This window comes from Lactuca serriola, chromosome 9 (assembly GCF_051521515.1).
Source record: "Lactuca serriola cultivar US96UC23 chromosome 9, Lser_US96UC23_V15, whole genome shotgun sequence".
In the NCBI taxonomy this organism is placed as follows: Eukaryota; Viridiplantae; Streptophyta; class Magnoliopsida; order Asterales; family Asteraceae; genus Lactuca; species Lactuca serriola.
This window is the reverse complement of record NC_136416.1, coordinates 6,623,076-6,645,197: the sequence shown is the minus strand read 5'-3', so window position 1 is coordinate 6,645,197 and position 22,122 is coordinate 6,623,076. Positions and strand designations below refer to the sequence as shown.

Here is a 22,122-nt window from a genome sequence, read left to right as displayed (position 1 = left end):
GTTTAGTGAGTTCCCCAATATATCATATATCAAATCACATATACAATGCATACATACAAGACTCATAGTCAACATCTTAGTAGGTCTATAGGCACAAGCCATCATCCTAAAGACCCGAAGAACTTCTAGCCATGATCGGTTTATAATCAACACCTTAAAGGGCCTATAGGAATAAGACCATAATCCTAAAGCCTTATTGAACTTCCAAGCATGATTAGACCATAGTCAACACCTGATAGGGCATATAGGCAGAAGGTCATCATCCCAAATACATGTTGAACTTCCATCTATCATTCTAGTGGGCATGTAGGTACAAGACTATCATCCCCTAGAATCAACACAATCCAAGCAAATAGACTAACCATCATAAATACACAATCGTACTCTAACAATACTTAACCAACCTACCACATTGGGCATACAATGCCACACACAATATAGTGAGAAAACTCAACTGATGCCAACAATAGAATCTTAACAGTAGCCTCTATAACAAAATAACTAAGACAATCCCACCTAATATCAAATTCATCATAGTTTTTCCAAAAGTCAAACCAGTCAACAGTCAACGGCTCATGCGCAATGCCAGCCCGTAGACGCGTCGCGTACATTAGAAGACAAAATAGTTGTGGAGTGTATCTAGAGGCAGGCCGTAACCCTTCAAAAAGTGTGTCACGCTTCTCGTCTGAACATATTCTTTCCGTAAGCCCTTAATCCCTTCAACCAAGATTTATAACTCTTATATCTGAATTTCACAAGAGTTTTGATGGATAAAGTTTCCGAATTTATCCATATCTATGCCTCAATTAAACTCAATCTCAAAACATGACTAAAATGCTACAAAATTCTTGCATGGAACAATAGGGACACAAACAAGCACTTATTTATCCATTAAAATGTCCAGAAAGTATGTAAAACCCCCAAAAAAAACATATGTAAAAATTTCATTTTTAATTCAACCCAAAACCATCAAATATTCATATCAACCATCCGAAAATATGTCAAAGTAAAAATAGTTATCAGAGTACAATCCCCAAATCATAAATGTGCGCTACGATCAAGCCGGGTCATTCCCTTTCGAACCAGAAGTAACTGAAACAAAACTTAAACCGTAAGAACAAAGCTTAGTGAATTCTCCTTAAAATACCTCATACTGTACATATAATGGGCCTCACTCGACATCCAATGGGCCTTGCCCGACATTGGGTCCCGCCCAATACAGATTTGTCAATAACATGCGATGGGCCCCATCCAACACACTCATCAGGCTTCGCCTGGCATCGGGCCCCGCCCGGTATATATGCAAGAGTCACATAGACAGTTAGCATTGTAATAACAATAATCAATGGGCCGATATTGGTGCCTTCAACCCACCAAAACACTGTGAGAAGACTCACCTCAATCAAATGATGCACAAATACACACTCACATGTTGCTGCTACGATGGCTCCTCAAATGAACACGTTCAAACTAACTCTAATAAAAAATCAGGATAATAGCCACAACTAAAGTCCAATCGCAATCCTTTCATAAAGGGTAAAAGACCCTTTTACCATTCCTACCCTAGGCCCAACAAGCTATGACCCAAGCCTAAAAGACCTAAAGCCCAAGAAATGGCCCAAAAAGGGTTCTGGTGAGTACATCACACGTACTACCAGTTACGCCCCGCATACAAGCTTATACAACATAAGGGAAATCAGGGCTCAAATGCACTACGCTGAGCGTACCCCTTTGTACACCCCACATACTCCCCAAAATGCTAAAACTCACATTAAGCACTGCTTAAGTCCAAATGTCCAAAACACATATCCTGCTCAAGGGAAACATCTTAAACGATAAAGTCATCAAATTGATGCCTTTGCATGGCTCAAAGAGGCCCAACATGTATTTCTAACACTCTAACTTCATATTAAGACCATCAACTCATGCATGGTTGAGCTTAACCCATCAAGATGTTGTTTTTATGATTCTACAACTCCAGAAATACCATGAAATGACCAATACAAGTTCTGGAGTAACTTCTACTCACAGGAATCAAACCAAGGGACCAAAACATACCGAATATAATCCCAAATCTAGATCTAAGCGAAAGAGTCATAAAGTTTGAAGTTTTATATGTCTAAAAGCTTGCAAAGGTGAAAAGAGTTATGAATCTTCAAGCTCCAAGCAAACTAATCCTCCTCCAATGAGCTCTTCTTCTTCTAGATGCACCAAACACACACCGAAAACACACTCAAGGCTCAAATTTCTCTAAAATAGGATTATGGTTTTGAGATAATGCTTTGGGGACAATGGAGGCTGGTAATGAGAGAAACCTTGGGGCACAATGTGCTTAAATAGGGCTAAACCCTAAAATTTAGGGTTTGCCCCTGGCTCGAATACGCCCAACGTACCAGGGGAAAATCCCGTGTCCATGAATCACCAAGATACGCCCAGTGTACCTTGATTAAGCCCAATGTAATAGACTAATGTGCAAAATAAAGAAACACTTTATATTTTAAGAAATTTACCTAAGAACTGAGCGTTACAAAGTAACACCAAGCAACCTTGGGGGCTGGAGTTTTCATACACCAAAGAGACAATATCAAAAGGGACACAAACAATTCACTTGCTTCCTCTTCAAGACTCAACCAAATGCATCAAGAACACCAAGAATGGAAGAGAGGGGCGATGGGTTTCACTTCTGGAGGATGGAGGCAAGATTTAGGGGAAACCATAGTAGTTAGAACCCTTAAATAGCCCCCAAAACACAGGGCCCTAGGGTCTTGGGGTGTTGTGGTGACGCACCTTGCTTTTTCAAAGTCGTGTCGCGTTTTCCTTTAAATTGTCGCTTCGTGTCTTTCCAAAGACTCGCTACGCTTTAGGTTAATTCGCAAAATCCTATGTTCTTAAAATCCTAAAGTCAACAACTAGCAATCCCGAAAACAAGTGTTATAAGAGGTGTCTTTTTTTTTTTTGATAAAACATAATCTGTTTTGAAGAAGATTTAGTCGAAATGAGTATGCAAATATTTCAGCTAGGGATGCAACGTTACATATGCAATTACATAAAAAATTAACACTGTAAAATTTTTACATATGTCTCTCTAAAAAAGAAGAATTATATAAAAAATTAACACTACTAGTAAAAATTTTAAAGTATGCAATTGCATATACTTATTAAACTTTACATGTATCTAGTTGTGCTCACCGAAAAGAAACAACCATGAAAACATATTGATGGAAAATAATCAAAATATTGTTAGCCTACATTTATTATTATTATTATTATTATTATTATTATTATTATTATTTTGCAGATCTCTCTCTACAAACTAAGTCAACTTAACTTGAACCACTCCCATAAACAAGGCAAGGTAGGGAGTATAACCTAGATTTGTTTAGCAAACTTGGAGCTCTAGTTTTGTTTGGCAAGGTAATTTTTTTCATAAAAAAATGTATGCTTTCTAGATCAAAATCAAATTTACAAACACAAATTTATGCTTTCAAACACAAATCTAGACCAAAAAATGTATGCTTTCAAACACAGTTTTTTTCAAAGTGCTTGTTAATTAACAAGTTCTTTACATAAGATTTTTCAATCCTTTAGTGGGTCACATAGGTTTTCTACCTGTTAGAATTAGACAACTTATACAAGATCACATAAATAAGCAACTTGAAAAGGCTATACTATCATAGAGACTAAATTAAGCTTTTTTTACTCCAAGTTAATTCATGAAAAAGCTCTAACGAAAAATAAATTCTCCAGTTGTGCATGCTCTTAAAAAAAAAAAACAAAGTTTGTTGACACCAAAAAAAATTAAGGCAACTAACTAGTATAAGTAAAGGGAAAAGGACGAGCTTACTAGAACTCATGGCATCTCATGTAAATTTCATATTTACTGTGTGTACGAAAAAGGTATGCCAAAAATCCTCATTCGACTACAACAAGAATCAAAATGACATTTGGGAATTGGGATTTGTAGCAAAAAGTGATGAAAACCATATTTCAAAACAGCCATTTTGACAAGTCGCTATAATATGAGAACAAATGTACAAAACATCAGAGCGTTGATGTTGATGTTGATGTTTCTTCTAACCACCATGAACTACACTACATCAAGATCCCCGCTTCCATTTTTCTTCCGTTTCCTTGCATAGCGCTTCATTATAATATGCCCCTTGAACAGTTGATGCCTGAAAATGTAAAATTGGCTAAATAAATAATAGTATGCCCCTATTTCAACCAATTTGTGTAAATATGGGTCACTTTGTGTTATATTTTAATGCTGATGGATCAAAATGATAAAATCAGAGAAAGAATCAGATGCCAAAAGGGGGTTAAAAGTCGTCTTGGCATAATAATCAAGCATTTGTAACTTTTTAAATTGCTTTTTAACAAAAAAAAAGAAAAAAAAGGATCATTATTCTAATAATAGTTTTTTTTTTCTACTTACTTGGCATATTCTAGTTTCTGAATAATGATCCCGTTTAGTAAGAGTTCTGAACTATAAACTGCTACACCTGCAAGTACATATACTTAATGTTTTTCATCTAACTTTCAGATTAACATTTAATGGAGCCATAAAAAACACAGCTAAATACTAGAAGAAATAGCAACATACTTGATACATAATACTATATGGATCTATACCTTTGTCTAAGAATGGAACACATGATACATAATCTTGTTCACAAGACAGTATTAACATATCATCTGAGGTCTTGCACTCCATGCTAGCTTGCTCAATGTCTTCCATGACCTATGGAGCATCTCATATATGCATGACAACAGCAATTCTTTTATATTTTATATTTATTTATTTATTTTAGAATCATCAAAATAAAATAAGAGGATGATCACACCTGACCATGAACAGCCTTGATCAAGTTTTTAATCATTTCTCTGTCAGGTTCTACATTTGGGGTAATGAAGACTCTTCGATCCTGGTATTTTAAGGGCATATTAATTAATGAGCATATTCATATAAACTTTTTATCATGTGTAATATTGAATCATTATCAGTTACCTTTAGAAGTGGATGTGTTGTTGCACGAGACAATGAAACAGGCATGCTAAAGCCGATCTGTTTTTCCTTTTTAGCATCTCTAAGGATGTAATTTTTCTCATCAATAATACACCCTACCTGATCACAGCTCTCTAGCCACAAGGGTGTTACAATTTGTTTACCCAAACCCATTGCTTCCAACATCTTCTTTGTTCTTGCAAATCTATCAGCTACAAAATGTGTAGCATCTGAGCAATCCGTTGCCATACAAGTTCCCAACTTTTTCAGAATCTTCATCAAAGAAATACAAAATTCATGATCAAGAAAAGCTATTTGAAGCAAATTGGATCTAGAAAAGCTTTTTGAAACAAACTGGAGAACCTTTCTCTGCTGCTTAACCACATCATCATCAAGGCTTTGGCTGAACAAGACACGGATTTCTACCTTACTTCTACGTCTCCTCAAATCCTTTGACATAAAATCAGGGGCAGATTCGGAAAATCCCAATCTAGGAAGCTCATTCCTGAGAGAGGAACTTGTAGAGCTTTTCTTGTGCAGTTGCTTCCGGGGTAGACCTACTGAATAGACACTTTTTAAAATTTGATGATGTAAAAAAGATAACAAAAAGTAATAAATTCTAGTGCAATTTGTGAAAAGTTTTGTTGTGATAATGCATATTGCATACCCTGATCAGAAGTCCTAGAGGCGCCACTCATAATGGATGGTGTCTTGTTCTTTCCATTTGATGATAAATCTTTTATCTTCTCCTCACCACCTAAAGCTGGTATAGATTCGAACGAGTGTTCAGATTCATTTAAAGTTTTTGGAATCCTCATTGAAACACATTTAGTGTTGCTAAGTTTCTTTCCAGATGTTGACCTGTATATGGAAGCAGAGCGTGCTTTCCTCTTTACACTTGACATGAAAGAAGCTTCCTTGAAGTTCCCTTCCATCTCACCATTGCCACCCTTGACTACAGGAGATTGAACATTTAAGGTGTTTGTCAATTTTGCATTTTGTCTCCTATTTCTACATGTCCTTTTCTTTTTGGGCCACTTCCATGTATCAAACTTCCAATCACCTGATTTTCTTTTATGAAGTACATCAATCTGCTTACCATTACATGTTGCATCTGCAGTCCTTTGTGAACGTTTTACACAGGACCCACGTCTAGTTCGAGAAGCCACGGGTGAAAAGGTTTTAACTTCATTATCTGGTTTTAAGTTTTCCTTGTCTGCATCTTGTTTTTGCTTCCTTCGTTTATAAACTTTCAAAGATTTCTCATATACCTTCTTCTTTGGTTCAGTAAGATTATCCCCATTTGTGCAGTTTTCATCCTTTCCTAGATTCAGTAACTCAAGATTCAACTCTCTTTGGTTTTTATTATGGAAGGAAGTAGACATTTTATGTCTTCTGTTAGCAACCCTCTTTTGCTTAAAACTTATTCCATTGGTTTTTGAATCACAGTTGGCACTCAAAGGAAATGAGAACTTTTTGGATGGATTCTCAGTGGTTGGATTCTTGACCCTTTTATGTTCATTAACATCAATATGTGGAGGTGTGGCATATAGCAAGGCTTCCATAGCTTCAGCTGCCATTTGAGTGTTAAAACCAACATCAAACATATCTGGTGGTTCATCCCTCTCATTGCTATCGTTTCCAGGCAGTTGTTTGGATTTGCATCTTTCACTCAAATGTTTATCTCTTTGTATGTCAGGTTCTGTTTTCTTTTCCAAAAAGAACCCCCCTCCATGATCAGGTTGATCACTATCCCAATCGAAGGTTGAAACGCCAATTTTGGTCATAAAACTGGTCTTCATTGCCAATTTTTGGGACCCTTTTGCACATGAACTAAAAGGTGATCTTGGCCCATCATATTTCAGAATCTTGACTTCTGGAGACGAGTTTACAGCACTAACTGACAGAAAATGATCCACAAAGTCCAATGCATCAGCTTCTGATGATTCTCCAGGTTCTTGAGATTCATCAACTACTGCATTCTCACCCTCAAAATTATTGGAAGAGGCATTCAAATTAACAAGCTTATCTCCTTTTGAACATCTTGTGTCTGTATCCCTGCTCCCAGTTTCATTTTCATTATGTGACACTAAGTTTCTCTCTTCTGATCTTTCACTGGGAATATTATCAGTTACTTTGTCTGTCAAATTGCTTCCCGCTGAAGAACGAACATCAACTGATTGTGCATGTCGCCATAAATGTCCTGATAAGAAATATAACTACAAATGAGTCAAAAGCATAATTTCTCAAAGCCACAACATGATATTTTTATGAGGAATAAACATAAAAGAGATGCAAAAAAACACAATTTCAAATGGGATTTCTAATTTTTGACATTAATGACTGTTTTGGAAAGCAGCAAGATGCCTGCTTCAATATGCTAATTGGCTTACCTCTTATTTTTCCCTGTTTTTGCTCAGAGATAGCTTCATCATCACTATCCAGCACAATTTCATCCTCACTATCATCTACCATTAGGGCTCTCAGGTCGCCAACAAAATGTGAAATATCCAATTCCTCAGTATCTGCATCCAAGTTCTGCAACGGGCTTTCCAATTCTTCGGTGAAATCAAAATCCCCAGCAATAAGATGATCATCCTCAACACTTACATTAAGGTTGTTGCCTGTTGAATCAAGAATGGATGCACATAAGACTTAGTTCATGCTACAAGCCTTCAAATACAATTTCTGAAAGTGCTCCATAGTATATGAGATTAACCATGGATCGTTCTTAACCCTGTAATTCTAAACAAGAATCCATAGCATCTCTCTTGATTACAATAAAAGTAAGAACTTTGCATTGCTTTGAGCTTGGAAATCCCAACCTGATACAGAGTATACTAGAATCCATAACATTCTCTGTTCCATTACTAGGAAACTGAAAAGCATTGATTTGATTTGAAATTCAATCCACCATGAAATTTCAACTAAATACAGAGTACTCCCTCTGATATAGAAAATAAACTCACTTCAAACCATGTGGTTAACAAATGTCACTTATTCACCACCAAAATCATTCTATTTGGAAGTACTTGATATACAAATTCAAGTCCTTAGCTATGCTATCAAAAATTCAAAATGCATAACCAAAAATTATAAATGCTACCCTTTTGACCACCTCAAATCACAAAGCGTAGTTCTTTTTTTTTTTCTGGAACAGCTAGAAATGAACAGATGATATACAAGTAAAACACACACATCATATTTAGATCATATATTCGAGTGTGCCAATGCTTATTATTGGGAAATGTAACAATAGAAGGGAAAAACAATATGTACCCGCTTCACGATCGTCCAATGCGGCCATAAATTAAACACTTTGTGCAAAACCAAAACCCTAATCAGTTCTTTCAATTCACACCAAACGCCTACAACAAAAACCGATTAGAAACAAGAAAACCGGCATTATTCTACAGAAGATGGAAGAATCGACGTAGAAGCTTATTTGAGAAGCTAGTGATCACTAAAAAGTTTAAAAGAAAAACTGAAAACTTAATCGTAGATTGGAGGATAAACTCATGGAATATAACGTTGATTATGTAAGATTACAAATTGAATGACAGAAAATGATAGTGAAATCATGAGTTGTGGATTTTGGGGATGCGAAGCGATAAACGAGGAAAAAGAGTGGGAATTTGGAGGGAAATAGGAAAATGAGTTGAATAAGAAAAAGGGGCATTCCGAGAATCGAACTCGGGACCTCTCGCACCCAAAGCGAGAATCATACCACTAGACCAAATGCCCAACTTGATAATTTAGTACAGATATTATAATATAATCCAAATTCCAATGATTAGTTCACGATTAATCACGTCAAACGGTCAAAGTAACATCCAAACTTGAAAATAACAAATCAAACTAGAGATCTGTATTATATGAGATTTATTTATACAAAATATCCGAATACACAAAAATAAACTTTACGTCGCAATCAAAACATATAAATATAAAGTTTGGTGGTAAGAACTAATGATAGAGGGTTGTGTTCTTAAATGAGTGTTTGTTTTATCTTTTAAAATATCTTTTAGTTTTTAGGAAAAGATAAAAAACTAAAAAATATTTGGTAAAAACAATAGATCTTATAAAAAACTAAAAAATGTTTGGTAAAAACAATAGATCTTATAAAAACTACTTTTTGATATAAGGAAAATAAACTTTTTGGAAAAGTTAGGTTTACAACTTTTTCTAAAAACACTTTTGCTCTTTCAAAAGCTAAGCCAAACACCCTCTAAGTACAACAAGAGAGGTGGTTACGTGTAATGGCATAAATAAGGGATGTCAAAGGAGAGCAGTAGTATATAGGTAATTACAAGTCAATAATGAAATATGGTTTGTACGGAATGTGGATATGTGGATGATGTTATGCATCATCCAAAGTTTTAGAACTTTGGTACTGATTATTAGTATTGAGAAGTTTAAATATATGATTTGATATTTTATACGGTAACTTATATATTTTTCTCAAAAATCGGGAACAATAAAAATAATAATTATTATTTTTGAAAAAAGTGGTATTAAAGAAATTAATTTTTTTTCTTTATAAAATTGTATACCAAGCTTTTTTTTCAAATGACACTTAACTTTTTGTTTAAAACTGAAATTCGTTCGATATATATATATATATATATATATATATATATATATATATATATATATATATATATATATATATATATATATATATATATATATATATACCTTTGGACTGTCTGTCATTTGTGTGATATTGACTATTAAGATTAACATGAGTTAGTGATTAGGGGAAGATCCACAATAGATCCTGGGGTATCCTGGGATGCCTCTAAAAAAAATTCAGTATTGTAATTTTTTTAGAAAAATTTCGTTTTATGTAGTGTATATATACATAATATTAATATGTTTAGCGAGATAAGAACATAAGTTCTAGTTGGTTTAGATGGTTAATGTGTTAGAATGTGTTTTTGGAGGTTGAAAGGTCAAATTTTCTTTCAAACATTAACTTTTTTTTCCGTAGCTCCTTTTATATAGTTTTATATGGATTATACATATTATATTATGATGTTGTGAAAATTAAATTCAAGTACTAAGTTGTCCAACTGGTTAAACATTGAACTTTTAATTTTGAGGTCCCTATTTCAAATCTTGAAATTAACTTTTAACTTTGAGGTCCCTATTTCAAATCTAGAAATTTAATACAAGTACTGAGTTGTCCAACTAGTAAAATGCTGAACTTTTAACTTTGAAGTTTCTATTTCAAATCTTGGCCCTTACATAGGTGTACTTTATTTTATTTATCAGTTTTTCAACTTGTTATTTAAAATTCTAAATTATCCCACATCAACCATAACATGAAACATAGCTCCTATACATCTGTTATATAAGCAACACAAATTTCTCAATTATCAACAAGTTAAACTTTCGAATGGGTTTGGGTTTAAACCCAAAACCAAGTTTTGGAAACCGAGAAACCGAGCATCGGATTGGGATACCCTTTACTTTGACCTTAGCTTCGTATGTGATAGTTGCATGCATTGCATTCTTTATATGAATTGTGTTTCCTTAACCACCCATTTCTTAAAGTATAAAATTGTCATATGTTGTTGGCCAGGTTATTGAACCCAAGCCTTTATTGTGTTTATATGGTTTTTCGGACGTTTGGTTCGAGTAAGTCGGACAGTGGCGGAGCCAGGTTCAAAGTAAAGGGGTATCCCAAACCGGGTTCGGTTTCTCGGTTTTCCAAACTCAGTTTAAAATTTTAAAATTGATGTTATAAGCTATGTTTCATGTTATAGCCGATGTGGGACATTTTAAAATTTTTAAAAACAAGTTGAAAAACTGATAAACAAAATAAAATACACCAATGTAACAGCCAAGATTCCAAATAGAGACCTCAAACTTAAAAGTTCAACACTTTACCACTTAAACAATTTAATACTTGTGTTTAATTTTCAAAACATCATAATATAATATGTATAAAGCTATATATGCAAAAATAAAAGAAAATAAATGTTTGCAAAAAGATTTGAAATTGCAACCTCTGGAAACATCACTTAACACCTTAACCATCTAAACCAATTACATATTGTGTTATTATCTTGCTAAAAATATTAATATTATGTATATATATATATTAGATAAAACGAAATTTTTCTAAAAAAATTATACTACCGATTTTTTTTTGAGGGGATTTATTGCGGATCCGCCCATGAAGTCAGATTGCTATATCTTACTCCAAATAAATCGACCTCGGGTAGCTCACTAGAAAATTTCATTGCATAACTTATTTTGATATGCGCTCATATTAAAAAAATGAAAGATTTAGAGGTGTGAGACATTTAGAAGGCCTCGTTGTGTGCGAAACTTAATCCTTGTTTTGATAGACCTCGCACTTTGAATTAAACTATTAACTTGAAAACTTTTGGGACCGTTTATTTATAGAAAACTTTATGAAATTGTGAACTTTTTTTAAAAAAAAAAAATATTTAAACATGTTTTAAATTCACCTCGCAAAGGATGTAACAATCCCGCAAATCGGACATAATAAGTCGTGGACATAAATCAATTTGTTTACCCGACTTTTCCTAATAGAAAGTCGTTCATGAGCAATCTCCAAACAAAATTATTTATCTTTTTCTAGGCACGTAATGATTCCACTTTGTGACACCATTCCTATCCGGTAAGGAAAAAAATCATCAAGCGTTTTTTCTTACAACATTTGTTGATAAAGCATCTAACTTCCAATACTACGAGTCAACTATCCTATGAACTAAATTTTTGAAGAGTATGCAATAGGTCCTCGAATTGGGTGTGTTCAGCTCCACACCTAATTTGTCTCCTCCATTTTCACATCCAATGCAACTCATTCTAATCATCCTTAATATAGCAATCCTATGCAACTCACCTAATCTGTCTCCTCCGTTTTCACATCCTATGCAACTCATTCTAATGATCCTTAATATAGCAATCCCTATATTAACTCAAGAAAAAACAATATGTGGAACTTAAATTATAAATCCACACATCAATCTTAATATCTATCTAAAAACATGGTAGAATTACCATCTCCCACATGTTTCACCAAAACATAATGAGGAATTATGTCTTTGACATTTATACCACTAAGAGAATTGATTATATAGGCTCAAACTCTATTCTTTCGCACCTAAGACTCACCAAACCAAAACTCCCCAACCTTACACCAAAAAGGCCTTCTACTCCTTCAAATCACCACCTCCAATTATTATTATTATTATTATTATTATTTTGTAGCAGAGCATGGTTGAAACTTTCCAAACTCCCTATATCAATTCCATTAATTTCAATTTTATGTTTGAAGGTCATAACCAAATCCTCATGCATGGTACTAATTCTAACAACATGTTATGATTCTTGAATTTCTTCAAAATTTGAGTGTTTTTTGTATCATTTATCACTAACGTGGAAGCTAAGATCATTTGCAAATGACATATAATATGGGAACATGAGAACAGTTTTAATTAGTTAGACTTGCACGATCAAGTGCTAAGGGTCATAATTTTTTATTAGTATGGTATTTTAAAATTATGTGTATAATAAGTTACATTCAAGGTTATTCGATTTAATTCAAACACATTTTACTTTGCATTTAGTTAATTTTGAATTTTCTTAATTCACCATGTAGCATTTAGAACTTTGGAAGCCATCAATCCATTATAAAGAATAATGGGTATTAAATGTGAAAGTTAATATAGGAAATACATATATATTTTTTTAATGTGAAGTGATTTGTCTACAATATCTTTTCTTCATACACAACAATTTATGTTTTATAAAGTTATACAATATAATATTTTAAAACATAAATTGTTATGTGTAGAAAAAAAGTTGTTGTCTATGAATTAGTTCCATTTTTAATCGATTCTTACATGAAAAACATTCATCATCATCATTTCTTTTAAAAGTTAATTAAATGAAATGAAGAATGTATGTCAAACCGAAGTTACATATTGAAACAATCAATTCTTGTACATTCGAAAGGAGTGGATCATATGGAATAATGGTTTTTAAATGTGGAAATTGAAGTGGAAATTCAACAATCAAACAGATTTTCAATTAGTACATAATTTTGTTTAATGGAAAACTCTATTTTATAGTTCGATCATTTTTTTACTTTTTTGAAAACTCAATTAATTACATTCAAGAATATGGGTGCTCAAATACTACCTATGGCTATTTACTCAAAGAATATGAAAATAGTTTTGGTCTGTTAATTAAATGAGAACTAACTTATGATATATATAGTAAAGTACAATTATATCCTTTAGATTTAATTTAATAATGAATTGTCGATACAACACAACCATTTGTTATGTTGTAAGTAATCAATTGGTATGGTACTACCAAGTACTTATCAAACATGTTTGACTATCAAACTGTTGATTATCAACATATAGGTTTCGGTTAGTAAATTTGATTACCTTACTTTATATGTAAATCCAAGACATATGGCATCCCATGTGAATGTGAATGTGAATATATATATATATATATATATATATATATATATATATATATATATATATGTGTGTGTGTGTGTGGTTAGGTTCATGTGAGACGGCCTAATTTTGTGAGACCGTGAGACATATTTTTTTTATTTTTTTATAGTTAACTCAAGTTCTGAAAATAATATTTAAAAAAAGAGTTTTTGGATTTTTTCCATTTATTTTGCGTTTTAAAATTATTTTTTAGAATATGTACAGTGTAATATTCTATTAGAATATTTCACGTATTTTTTTAAAGAAAGGGGATTTTATTTTTATTTTTTTTAGTTAATTTAAGTTCCGAAAATAATATTTAAAAAAAGAATTTTTAGATTTTTCCATTTATTTTGTATTTTAAAATTATTTTTTAAAATATGTACAGTGTAATATTCTATTAGAATATTTCACGTATTTTTAAAAAAAAAAACGGGATTTTTATTTATTTCTTTTTAGTTAATTCAAGTTCCGAAAATAATATTTAAAAAAAGAATTTTTGGATTTTTTCATTTATTTTGCATTTTAAAATTATTTTTAGATTTGGTCTCATAGTCTCAAAAAATTACAATAGTCTCAAATGAATCTGAACTTTTATATATATATATATATATATATATATATATATATATATATATATATATATATATATATATATATATATCACCATTTTATGCTTTGCAGTGTCTTTGGTTCTCTACTAAAGGTGTGTTGTAGGTGTAATCAAGACCAAAGATGCTTAGATCAATCAGATCCACTTGGTGAGTATTTTCTTCTACTTGATCTATCTAATCTCTCTCTCTCTCTCTCTCTCTCACAGAGAGACAGACACATATACACTTTCATTTCATACTTGAGATTTTTCTTTTTTTGGGTTTGTCATGAAGCATCTCCATTTCAAGAGGTCTGGGTGCTCCAAGTTTCCAATTTAGGAGTTTCTCTGCTCAGTCTCCAAGGTTTGTTTCTTATTCTACGATCAACAATAACTCTAACCGATGTTTGTATGCATAACCGGGCGGTTTGTCTCGTAGCTTTTTGTCTGTTTTTAATAATACTAATTAATATAATATGTGTAATTATAGAATCATATTATTAAAATAATAATGCAGGTCTTTAAAATAAAATAATTTAAGAAATTACAGTATAAAAATTTTATTCATTTGACAACCCTTACATGTTGGCCCATTTTAATTTTAATTAAGATTGTAGATCTCACTCATGAATTGTTATAGTTGATCATAGAAACTTGAACACACACACACGCACACACACACACATATATATATATATATATATATATATATATATATATATATATATATATATATATATATATATATATCGTATTTAGGTAAAAAAATGTAAAATAAAACAAAATAATTGGATGAGACTGCAAGTGGATGGAGTGCATGACAGGTTCAAGTCCAACACATGTTTGTAGGTCTACAACAGTTTCAATCAAAGATTCTCCATATAAAAACAGTACACTTATCAAATCGGAAAAAGGAATAATCATTTTTGATGTTTCAAATGTTCGTTATAGTTTTTTAATTTCAACTCGCCTAAAATAATGCATATAGTTAATTTATATCTATTAAAAACTTAAAGTTGTGATTTGCGTACAAAAGATTAGTTAACTACTTGAATTTTATTGTAATTTAATATTTAGTGAAAATTTAAATGCTGAAGAGTTTATTACTTTCTCTCATCTTTTTCAACCTGAGGGCGTATCAGTTTTCCTTTTTTTCTCTTTGCTTTTATCCTTTGCAACCACAATACAAGTAAATTCAACCCTTTCAACCTAAAACCTTTAAGAACAATATCTAATGCATATTATACAAATGAATAAGAAGAAAATAGAGTAGAAGATATAGATTACGTGCTCAACCAACACATTTTTGCAGTAACACCCACCACATGTTCCGAGATGGGTTTAGGAAATCGATTTAGGTATTTTTAACTTAGGCTTATAAATAAGGGTATAATAGGCAATTGATAAAGATATAAAATTATTATAAAAAGTTTTAAAATGTCAAAAATAAGAATTCAAGACATATATGATTCAGCGGTATCATAGATACGTGTGGTTCAGCGTTCAAGTTTTGTTGAATGTATTAGTAAGTCTTTCTAAAAAATTTAAAGTAAATATAATATTTAAAATTTAAACGGAACAAACATAATATTTTGATATTTAAAAATACGATATCTAAAATTATCATGTTAAATAAGATAATTTCAAACATAAGTTAAATCATCAAACTTTTATGCTGAGTCAAAATTATTTTTATTGTTATTGTTACGAACGTTTCAAAAATCTTTAAACTCATAAACATTTTTGCTCAAATTTTATAAAGCATTACCAATTTTTTTTAAAGTGAAAAATCTAATATGAGTGCTCATGTTTGACCATTACAGACTAGAAGGCAAAGTAGCCTTGATTACCGGAGCAGCAAGCGGCATCGGCAAAGAAACCGCCACCAAATTCATCAGCCATGGCGCCAAGGTGGTAATCGCCGACATCCACCACTACCTCGGCCACTCCACCGCCACACAGCTCGGCCCAAACGCCTCATTCATCTCTTGCAACGTCACCAACGAATCCGACATCGCCAACGCAGTCGATTTCACCGTATCCAAACACGGAAAACTCGACATCATGTACAACAATGCCGGAATCCCATGCCGGACCCCACGCTCCATAGTCGACCTCGACCTCGAGATGTTTGACCGGGTGATGTCGGTCAACGTACGGGGGGTCCTTGCCGGAATCAAGCACGCGTCACGGGTAATGATTCCCCGTGAAAGTGGGTCCATATTGTGTACTGCAAGTGTGACCGGGATTTTAGGAGGAATTGCTCAGCATTCGTATTCGATTTCAAAGTTTACGGTTGTTGGGATTGTGAAATCCTTGGCATCTGAGCTGTCACAACATGGCATACGGATTAACTGTATATCGCCTTTTGCGATTCCGACTGCATTTGCGATTGATGAGATGAAAGAGTATTTCCCGGAGCTTGACGAAGAAGAACTTGTGAGTATGGTGCGGAATGGAGGGGAGTTCAAGGGGGCTTACTGTGACCCTGGTGATGTGGCGAATGCTGCTGTTTATCTTGCTTCTGATGAAGCTAAATATGTCAATGGCCATAACTTGGTGGTTGATGGTGGTTTTACATCTACCAAAACCGCCAAATTCGATGTGCCACTTCCACATAAACACCACTGAGACCAAATGTTCGATCATCATAATAGTAATATTTTGCAACTGTATTGCAATATATGTATGGATAGACTAGAGATGGAAGTTGAATTTATGTGCATATGTCACGAGCTATCCACTAATTCCTTTGACCTATGTTCCTTCAAACTCGTATTATCCCTTGAAAAGTGTATGTTGTTGATAAGAATAAATGCTGAATTGAATTTTGTGGATATTGAACACTTATTATGGATGCATAAATGGTCCGATTATATATATATATATATATATATATATATATATATATATATATATATATATATATATATATATATATATATATATATATATATATATATATATATGTTGAGCAGTTGATGGGACCGGAATCAAATTTCAAAAATAACAATATATAAGAAAATAATTCAAAACCAGGGAAGATGCCCATGCTTTGCATGGGTTAGAAGGATGTTGTTTTTTGTTTGATTGTATTGTATCAACAGAATGCAGTTACATAATAAAAAAGGGAATTTACTTTATTTTAACATTTACTTTTCAAAAATACATTGAAGCATAATCTAATATTGTCAATTACTATGTTCTTTAAAGAAAATTTGTTTTACTAAACATATGTCTTGTAACTTTGATGCGGCTTCAGTTCCCTTCATTTTAGGGATTGCACAACTAACTTTTCTTCCAAAACGTTCCAAATGATAGCGACATAACCTTCCAAAATTTTAGCTAGAAGGAATATTCCAAAAAATTAAGGTTAATTTCAGCCATAAAAATCTTATAACTTAAATAATCCGAAGCTCAAGATCCCTTGATATAAATTTAAACTACTTTGCTGTTTATAAATATTAGCCATAAAATATACATAAAAAAACTTACCTAATTGCAGCTCAACAAACACAACAGTCATTCAACACAAATAAACACACACACACCAGTCACTCATATACATACAAACACAGACAGCAACCATCTAACCATATCATTAGGCCAAATGTCATTTGGTTTATAAAGATTGAAATAAATCACTGAAATGGAAATGAAAATTTATCACAAATAAGAATAGGGGAAAAGGTCAAACCTGGCTAAATTACTTCATGATAATGGTTATGAGAGGCTTCAAATCTCAGAGGTTAATTATCGGTCTATGTTTCCCTCACCAATGTGCAACACTCTTCGGTCCTTATGACTTTAAAGAATCTACGCTAGAATATACCAAATACAAAAAAATATAGTAATCCAAGTTATGAATTTGAAATACTATTACATTACCCATGTATTAACTTTGGAAATTGACTTCGAAAATAAATATGAAGATTGAAAATTTTCACATGAAAATTTGTTCTATTTTCAAAGGAGATGTACTCTAGAGTAAAATACAAAATCGTCCCTGCTATCAGCCTCCTACATATGTAAAATGGTAATAAGAATTAATAAATAATGAAATATTCATAATCAATTTTGCATATACATGTTTAGTCATAAAATATTATAAATATTAGATTTTGACTAAATAATGGAAGAAAAAAAAGAGTGGTGCCTAATTGTTTATTTGTTTTAACAACAATTAAAGATCATTCTATCAAGTGAAATTAGTTTTCATAAATGTTGTTTATGAAATGACCAACCTGACCTTGGCGAAACCAAGCTTTTGCATTGTTTCCACCATCACACAAAGCAAATTCTGTGTTCAACAATGCTCCTTTTGCATCACCTATTTTCAACTTTCAAGCATGAGGGGTAAAAATAGAATTTTGGGTCATTAATTGAGAAAGACCTTATATTTTGCAGGAGTTGTTTCCTTTTTTTTTCTCCCATTAGGTAAAGTAGCTAAACTGTTAATTATGATAAAACACACTGCATATAAGGTTTGTTTTTGTAGACCGAATAAACCGACTGAATATTACTAAATGACCATTTTACCCTTACATTACAAAGAAAGAAATTTCACTGTATTCATTATATTTGAATGTAAGAGCAGGGAGAAACTTACAACACTATTTGTGAATATATGTGCCTTTTTCTTTCCAAGATAAATACTTCAGTCTACAAATTTTTAACAAATAAGAAATTTGTCCAAATGGAAATTACTAAATCTTTATAAACAATAAGGAAATGCTGGTGTTAAGTATACCATCATCCATTCCTTCTTCCTCCCAAGAGAGATCCAAATATATCACAACATTTTTATAAAACTGAAATAGTTCATATAGAAACTACCATGAAAGCTTCATTTCCACAAGCTTTTATTGACTCAACAACATCCAACCACCAAGAAAGTTCAACAGAGCCGTTGTCAATATCTGCAGGCCAATCCCGATACACATCTCCATCGTTGAAATTTTTTCCAATTCCATCATCTTCATCTTCTTTGATTTCTCCAAAATCTGCAATTACAACATCTAATTAAAATCATGTACGCCCATCGATATTTCCAAAACTCTACTGGGGTTTGGAGTCGCCAATAATCAGTTTAATTCATCACAAAAACGCATAATCTCATATCAGTTTCACTTGGGCAGTTCCACAAACAGTTGGCATGCATACTTATGCATTAGAAACAAATAAGCAAAGAAAATGAGAAATACCTTCAAACAGAATCGAAAGAGACCAAATGAAAACCCAAAAACTGCTTTTGATGGTATTGGTGTTGTTGCTGCTTTTGATTTAGGAAAAATAGCATAAACCCAAAAGTTTCAAAGATCATCTACAATAAACAACGATTTAACAAAACAAATGGAAACGTGATTGTTCAGTGGTCAATCTGGAACGTCGTGATAGACGAAAAGAAATAAAACCAAAAAAAATAAGAAACAAACCTGGTCAATTTCTTCTGTGAGGTAAGATTTAGTCGTTGAGAAACCTTGGTCAGGCAAAGTCCTAAAAGGCAGAACATTGGTGACCCTTTGCTTTGTGAGACCAGAGACCTGTTGTACCTCCCCTTGCGCACTGCCTTTTTCGAGCCTACAACCAAGCAACCCCTCGCCTGCTACTTTTCAATCTCCTCTCCATCTAAAAACCTGCAACAAAAATGATAAAAGGAACCAACAAAAAAAATGCTGCTGATAAGTCGGAACCACCTCCTAACGATTGTTCATCCGTCGAGAACCGAAGACCTGGTGTTCGGTTTTATCCCAACCTCACCACATCCTTTTCCCTTCTGATTGGCTGCTTCCGTTTAGAAATCGGACCACCCCGACGAAATTCATCCTTACAATCAGATCTCCGAGGGATCACTCCGAATAACTGGAATTGGAGCCGGCGATCGTTAGGTTTGGACTACATCGCATTCGATGTTTCCGTCTGAAGGCCTGAATGGTGATGTTTAGGGCTAGAAGTCTTTGCAGAGGCCAGAATGTTGGAGAAGGACTGGAGATGGGTTAGAGCAAAACCAAGGCGGTGGAAAAAACAATGAAACAACACGTATTGGTGACATGTGGCAGGAAACGGTGAAAGGAAGCGATGACGATGGCAAGACGGTATCTTTGGACTTCACACCACGTGTAATATATAACTGCATAAATAAATAGAATAAATTAAACACAAAAGAGAAAATAAAAAAAAAAAAAAGCATCCAATAGGGGTTGTTTGACAAACCAATTGAAATAGAGGGCCAAAAGAGAAAAAAAATACAATTTCATATATATATATATATATATATATATATATATATATATATATATATATATATATATATATATATATATATATATTGATACTAAAGAATAAAACTACTAAAAAAATCTTTGTATTGCTGATCAAAACGGAACTAGTAGATTTTTTTTTTGAAAGTCTTGCAAAATTATTTTTAAACTAATCTTTTGGTTAATTTCCTTTTCAAAGAACAAAACGAACAAGTCATTCAATCGCTTATCTTCTATTTTACTCTTTAACTTTGTTTAAATATATACACATTCTGATTTTAATACTGTTAACTTTTGTTTATACTAGAGATTTTGATGTTTCTAGTTTTTTACAACTTTATATCACCAAAGAGTATATAATTAATCTATAACAATAAATAAGTAATAAATAATTTACTTTATAGATAATAGTTATTTATTAAATAATTTTACTTTATAGATAATAGTTGTCCTACAAATCTGTCTATCTACATCACACTTCTCACTTTACAATGTCTCCAAGTAAGGTCTAAAGGTATTCTATATCTACTAATTCATAGATAATACTTTTGGGAGAAAGAGAAAGAAAAAACAAAATAGTACCATTTTTAGTTTCCTGTGGAGAGAAGATCGGAAAAGGAGGTTGAGAGCAGTAATCGGCAAAGCACGATGAACATCAGATGTTCTTAAACTCCGTCGATGGAAGGCAAAGAATGGTAATCAGCGCGGAGCAGTAATTTTTTTTTTTAAACTCAACGTTTGAGTTAAGAATTGTGTAAATATGGTTAGAATTTTGATTATTTCTATAGGATTTTAGTTTCCTAATTTTCTTTTTCGTAATGAAATAAGATCTCTCTAAATTTTAGCATTGATTTCTGGATGTTTTCGGATGCCTCGTGGTTGTTTAGACTTTTTGTCAATAAATAAGTTTTTTCTATGATTGAAACACAGGGGCCAAATTAGTCAATTTCTTAACTGTTGGATAATTTTTATAAATATATTATACATATATGGGTATTAGACTATTAGGAAGCTCAAAACCTGGGGGCCATGGCCTCCCCAGCCGGGATTTATGCACCAAAGTAAGGTTGTTAATCGGGTCAACCCGATCGGGTTTCGAGTTAAACGAGTCGGGTTAGCCGAGTTTTTAAAAATTAAGTTTTACCCGAAACCCAACCATATTAAGATACGGGCACGAACACGTATAGAAACACCCCTCAATATTGGAGATCCATCTCATGGCAGCAATCGGGTCCTGCGTCCCATCAAACTCTGGTGGCTTCGTGTTGCTGAACTCACAGAACAACAACGAATCACCTCCCTGTGGCCTAGCAGTAGCTATGGTCGCGGTGGCTGCAGCAACAGCCTCCGTGACAGCAGTATATCGCTCATCGAATGTCTCAATCAACGTGGTCTTAATAGACCCGAACATATCTGGTATGGCCTCTTTGATAGTTGCGGCCACCTCCTCATGAATGATCCTGCGGATCTCCTCGTCACTAGTACCACTGCTCCCGAGGTTGTTGCGGGTAATCACCATAGTGTCTTTGAAACGCAAACAAAAAATCATCAGAGTCTAGCTCAACACACACACACACTCGGTTACCCACCCTTACACGCTCCTTAACATCCTAAGATTCTTACTTGGGTCACATACAAATCCGATGCTTTCAGTAGTACGGACCCAATATTACCTTCCACACCAACATGTAGTCATCCCAAGTCCTCCTCTTAGGATCCTAATTCACAAGTACTCTATCCCTCACGGATATCAAGCTACTCTCTCGGTAGATT

At 33.1% G+C, this 22,122-nt stretch overlaps 2 protein-coding genes, 1 long non-coding RNA gene and 1 other non-coding gene across 13 annotated transcripts; 1 reads left to right on the top strand and 3 right to left on the bottom strand.

Annotated features, from left to right (window-relative positions):
• Window positions 1–3,895: 3,895 nt before the first annotated feature.
• LOC145075300 (BRCT domain-containing DNA repair protein) lies at window positions 3,896–8,312 on the bottom strand. Its single transcript, XM_079021592.1, has 9 exons — window positions 8,285–8,312; window positions 7,399–7,629; window positions 5,673–7,208; window positions 5,369–5,565; window positions 5,009–5,278; window positions 4,845–4,925; window positions 4,633–4,741; window positions 4,436–4,502; window positions 3,896–4,175 (listed from the first exon to the last, which is right to left on the bottom strand). The coding sequence occupies exons 1-9, from the start codon at window positions 8,310–8,312 to the stop codon at window positions 4,088–4,090; spliced, it is 2,607 nt and encodes an 868-aa protein (XP_078877718.1). The 3' UTR covers window positions 3,896–4,087.
• A 365-nt stretch (window positions 8,313–8,677) lies between these two features.
• TRNAP-UGG (transfer RNA proline (anticodon UGG)) lies at window positions 8,678–8,749 on the bottom strand. Its single transcript has one exon. It is a non-coding gene; the product is annotated as a tRNA-Pro (tRNA).
• Window positions 8,750–14,165: 5,416 nt separating this feature from the next.
• On the top strand, window positions 14,166–16,926 carry LOC145075131 (NAD(P)-binding Rossmann-fold superfamily protein). The gene is made up of 3 exons (XM_079021431.1): window positions 14,166–14,258; window positions 14,385–14,453; window positions 15,913–16,926. Exons 1-3 carry the CDS (start codon window positions 14,233–14,235, stop codon window positions 16,718–16,720), a joined length of 903 nt encoding a protein of 300 aa, XP_078877557.1. The 5' UTR covers window positions 14,166–14,232; the 3' UTR covers window positions 16,721–16,926.
• A 282-nt stretch (window positions 16,927–17,208) lies between these two features.
• On the bottom strand, window positions 17,209–20,267 carry LOC145074701 (uncharacterized). 10 transcript variants are annotated; one of them, XR_013692027.1, is made up of 6 exons: window positions 19,525–20,262; window positions 19,294–19,412; window positions 18,699–19,092; window positions 18,334–18,419; window positions 17,787–17,910; window positions 17,209–17,434 (listed from the first exon to the last, which is right to left on the bottom strand). It is a non-coding gene; the product is annotated as an uncharacterized LOC145074701 (long non-coding RNA). The 10 variants fall into 10 exon arrangements; XR_013692029.1 differs by having other exon boundaries at window positions 17,209–18,109; window positions 18,699–18,751; window positions 18,840–19,092; window positions 19,525–20,258; XR_013692022.1 differs by having other exon boundaries at window positions 17,787–18,109; window positions 18,334–19,092; window positions 19,525–20,267.
• Between the last annotated feature and the right edge of the window lie 1,855 nt (window positions 20,268–22,122).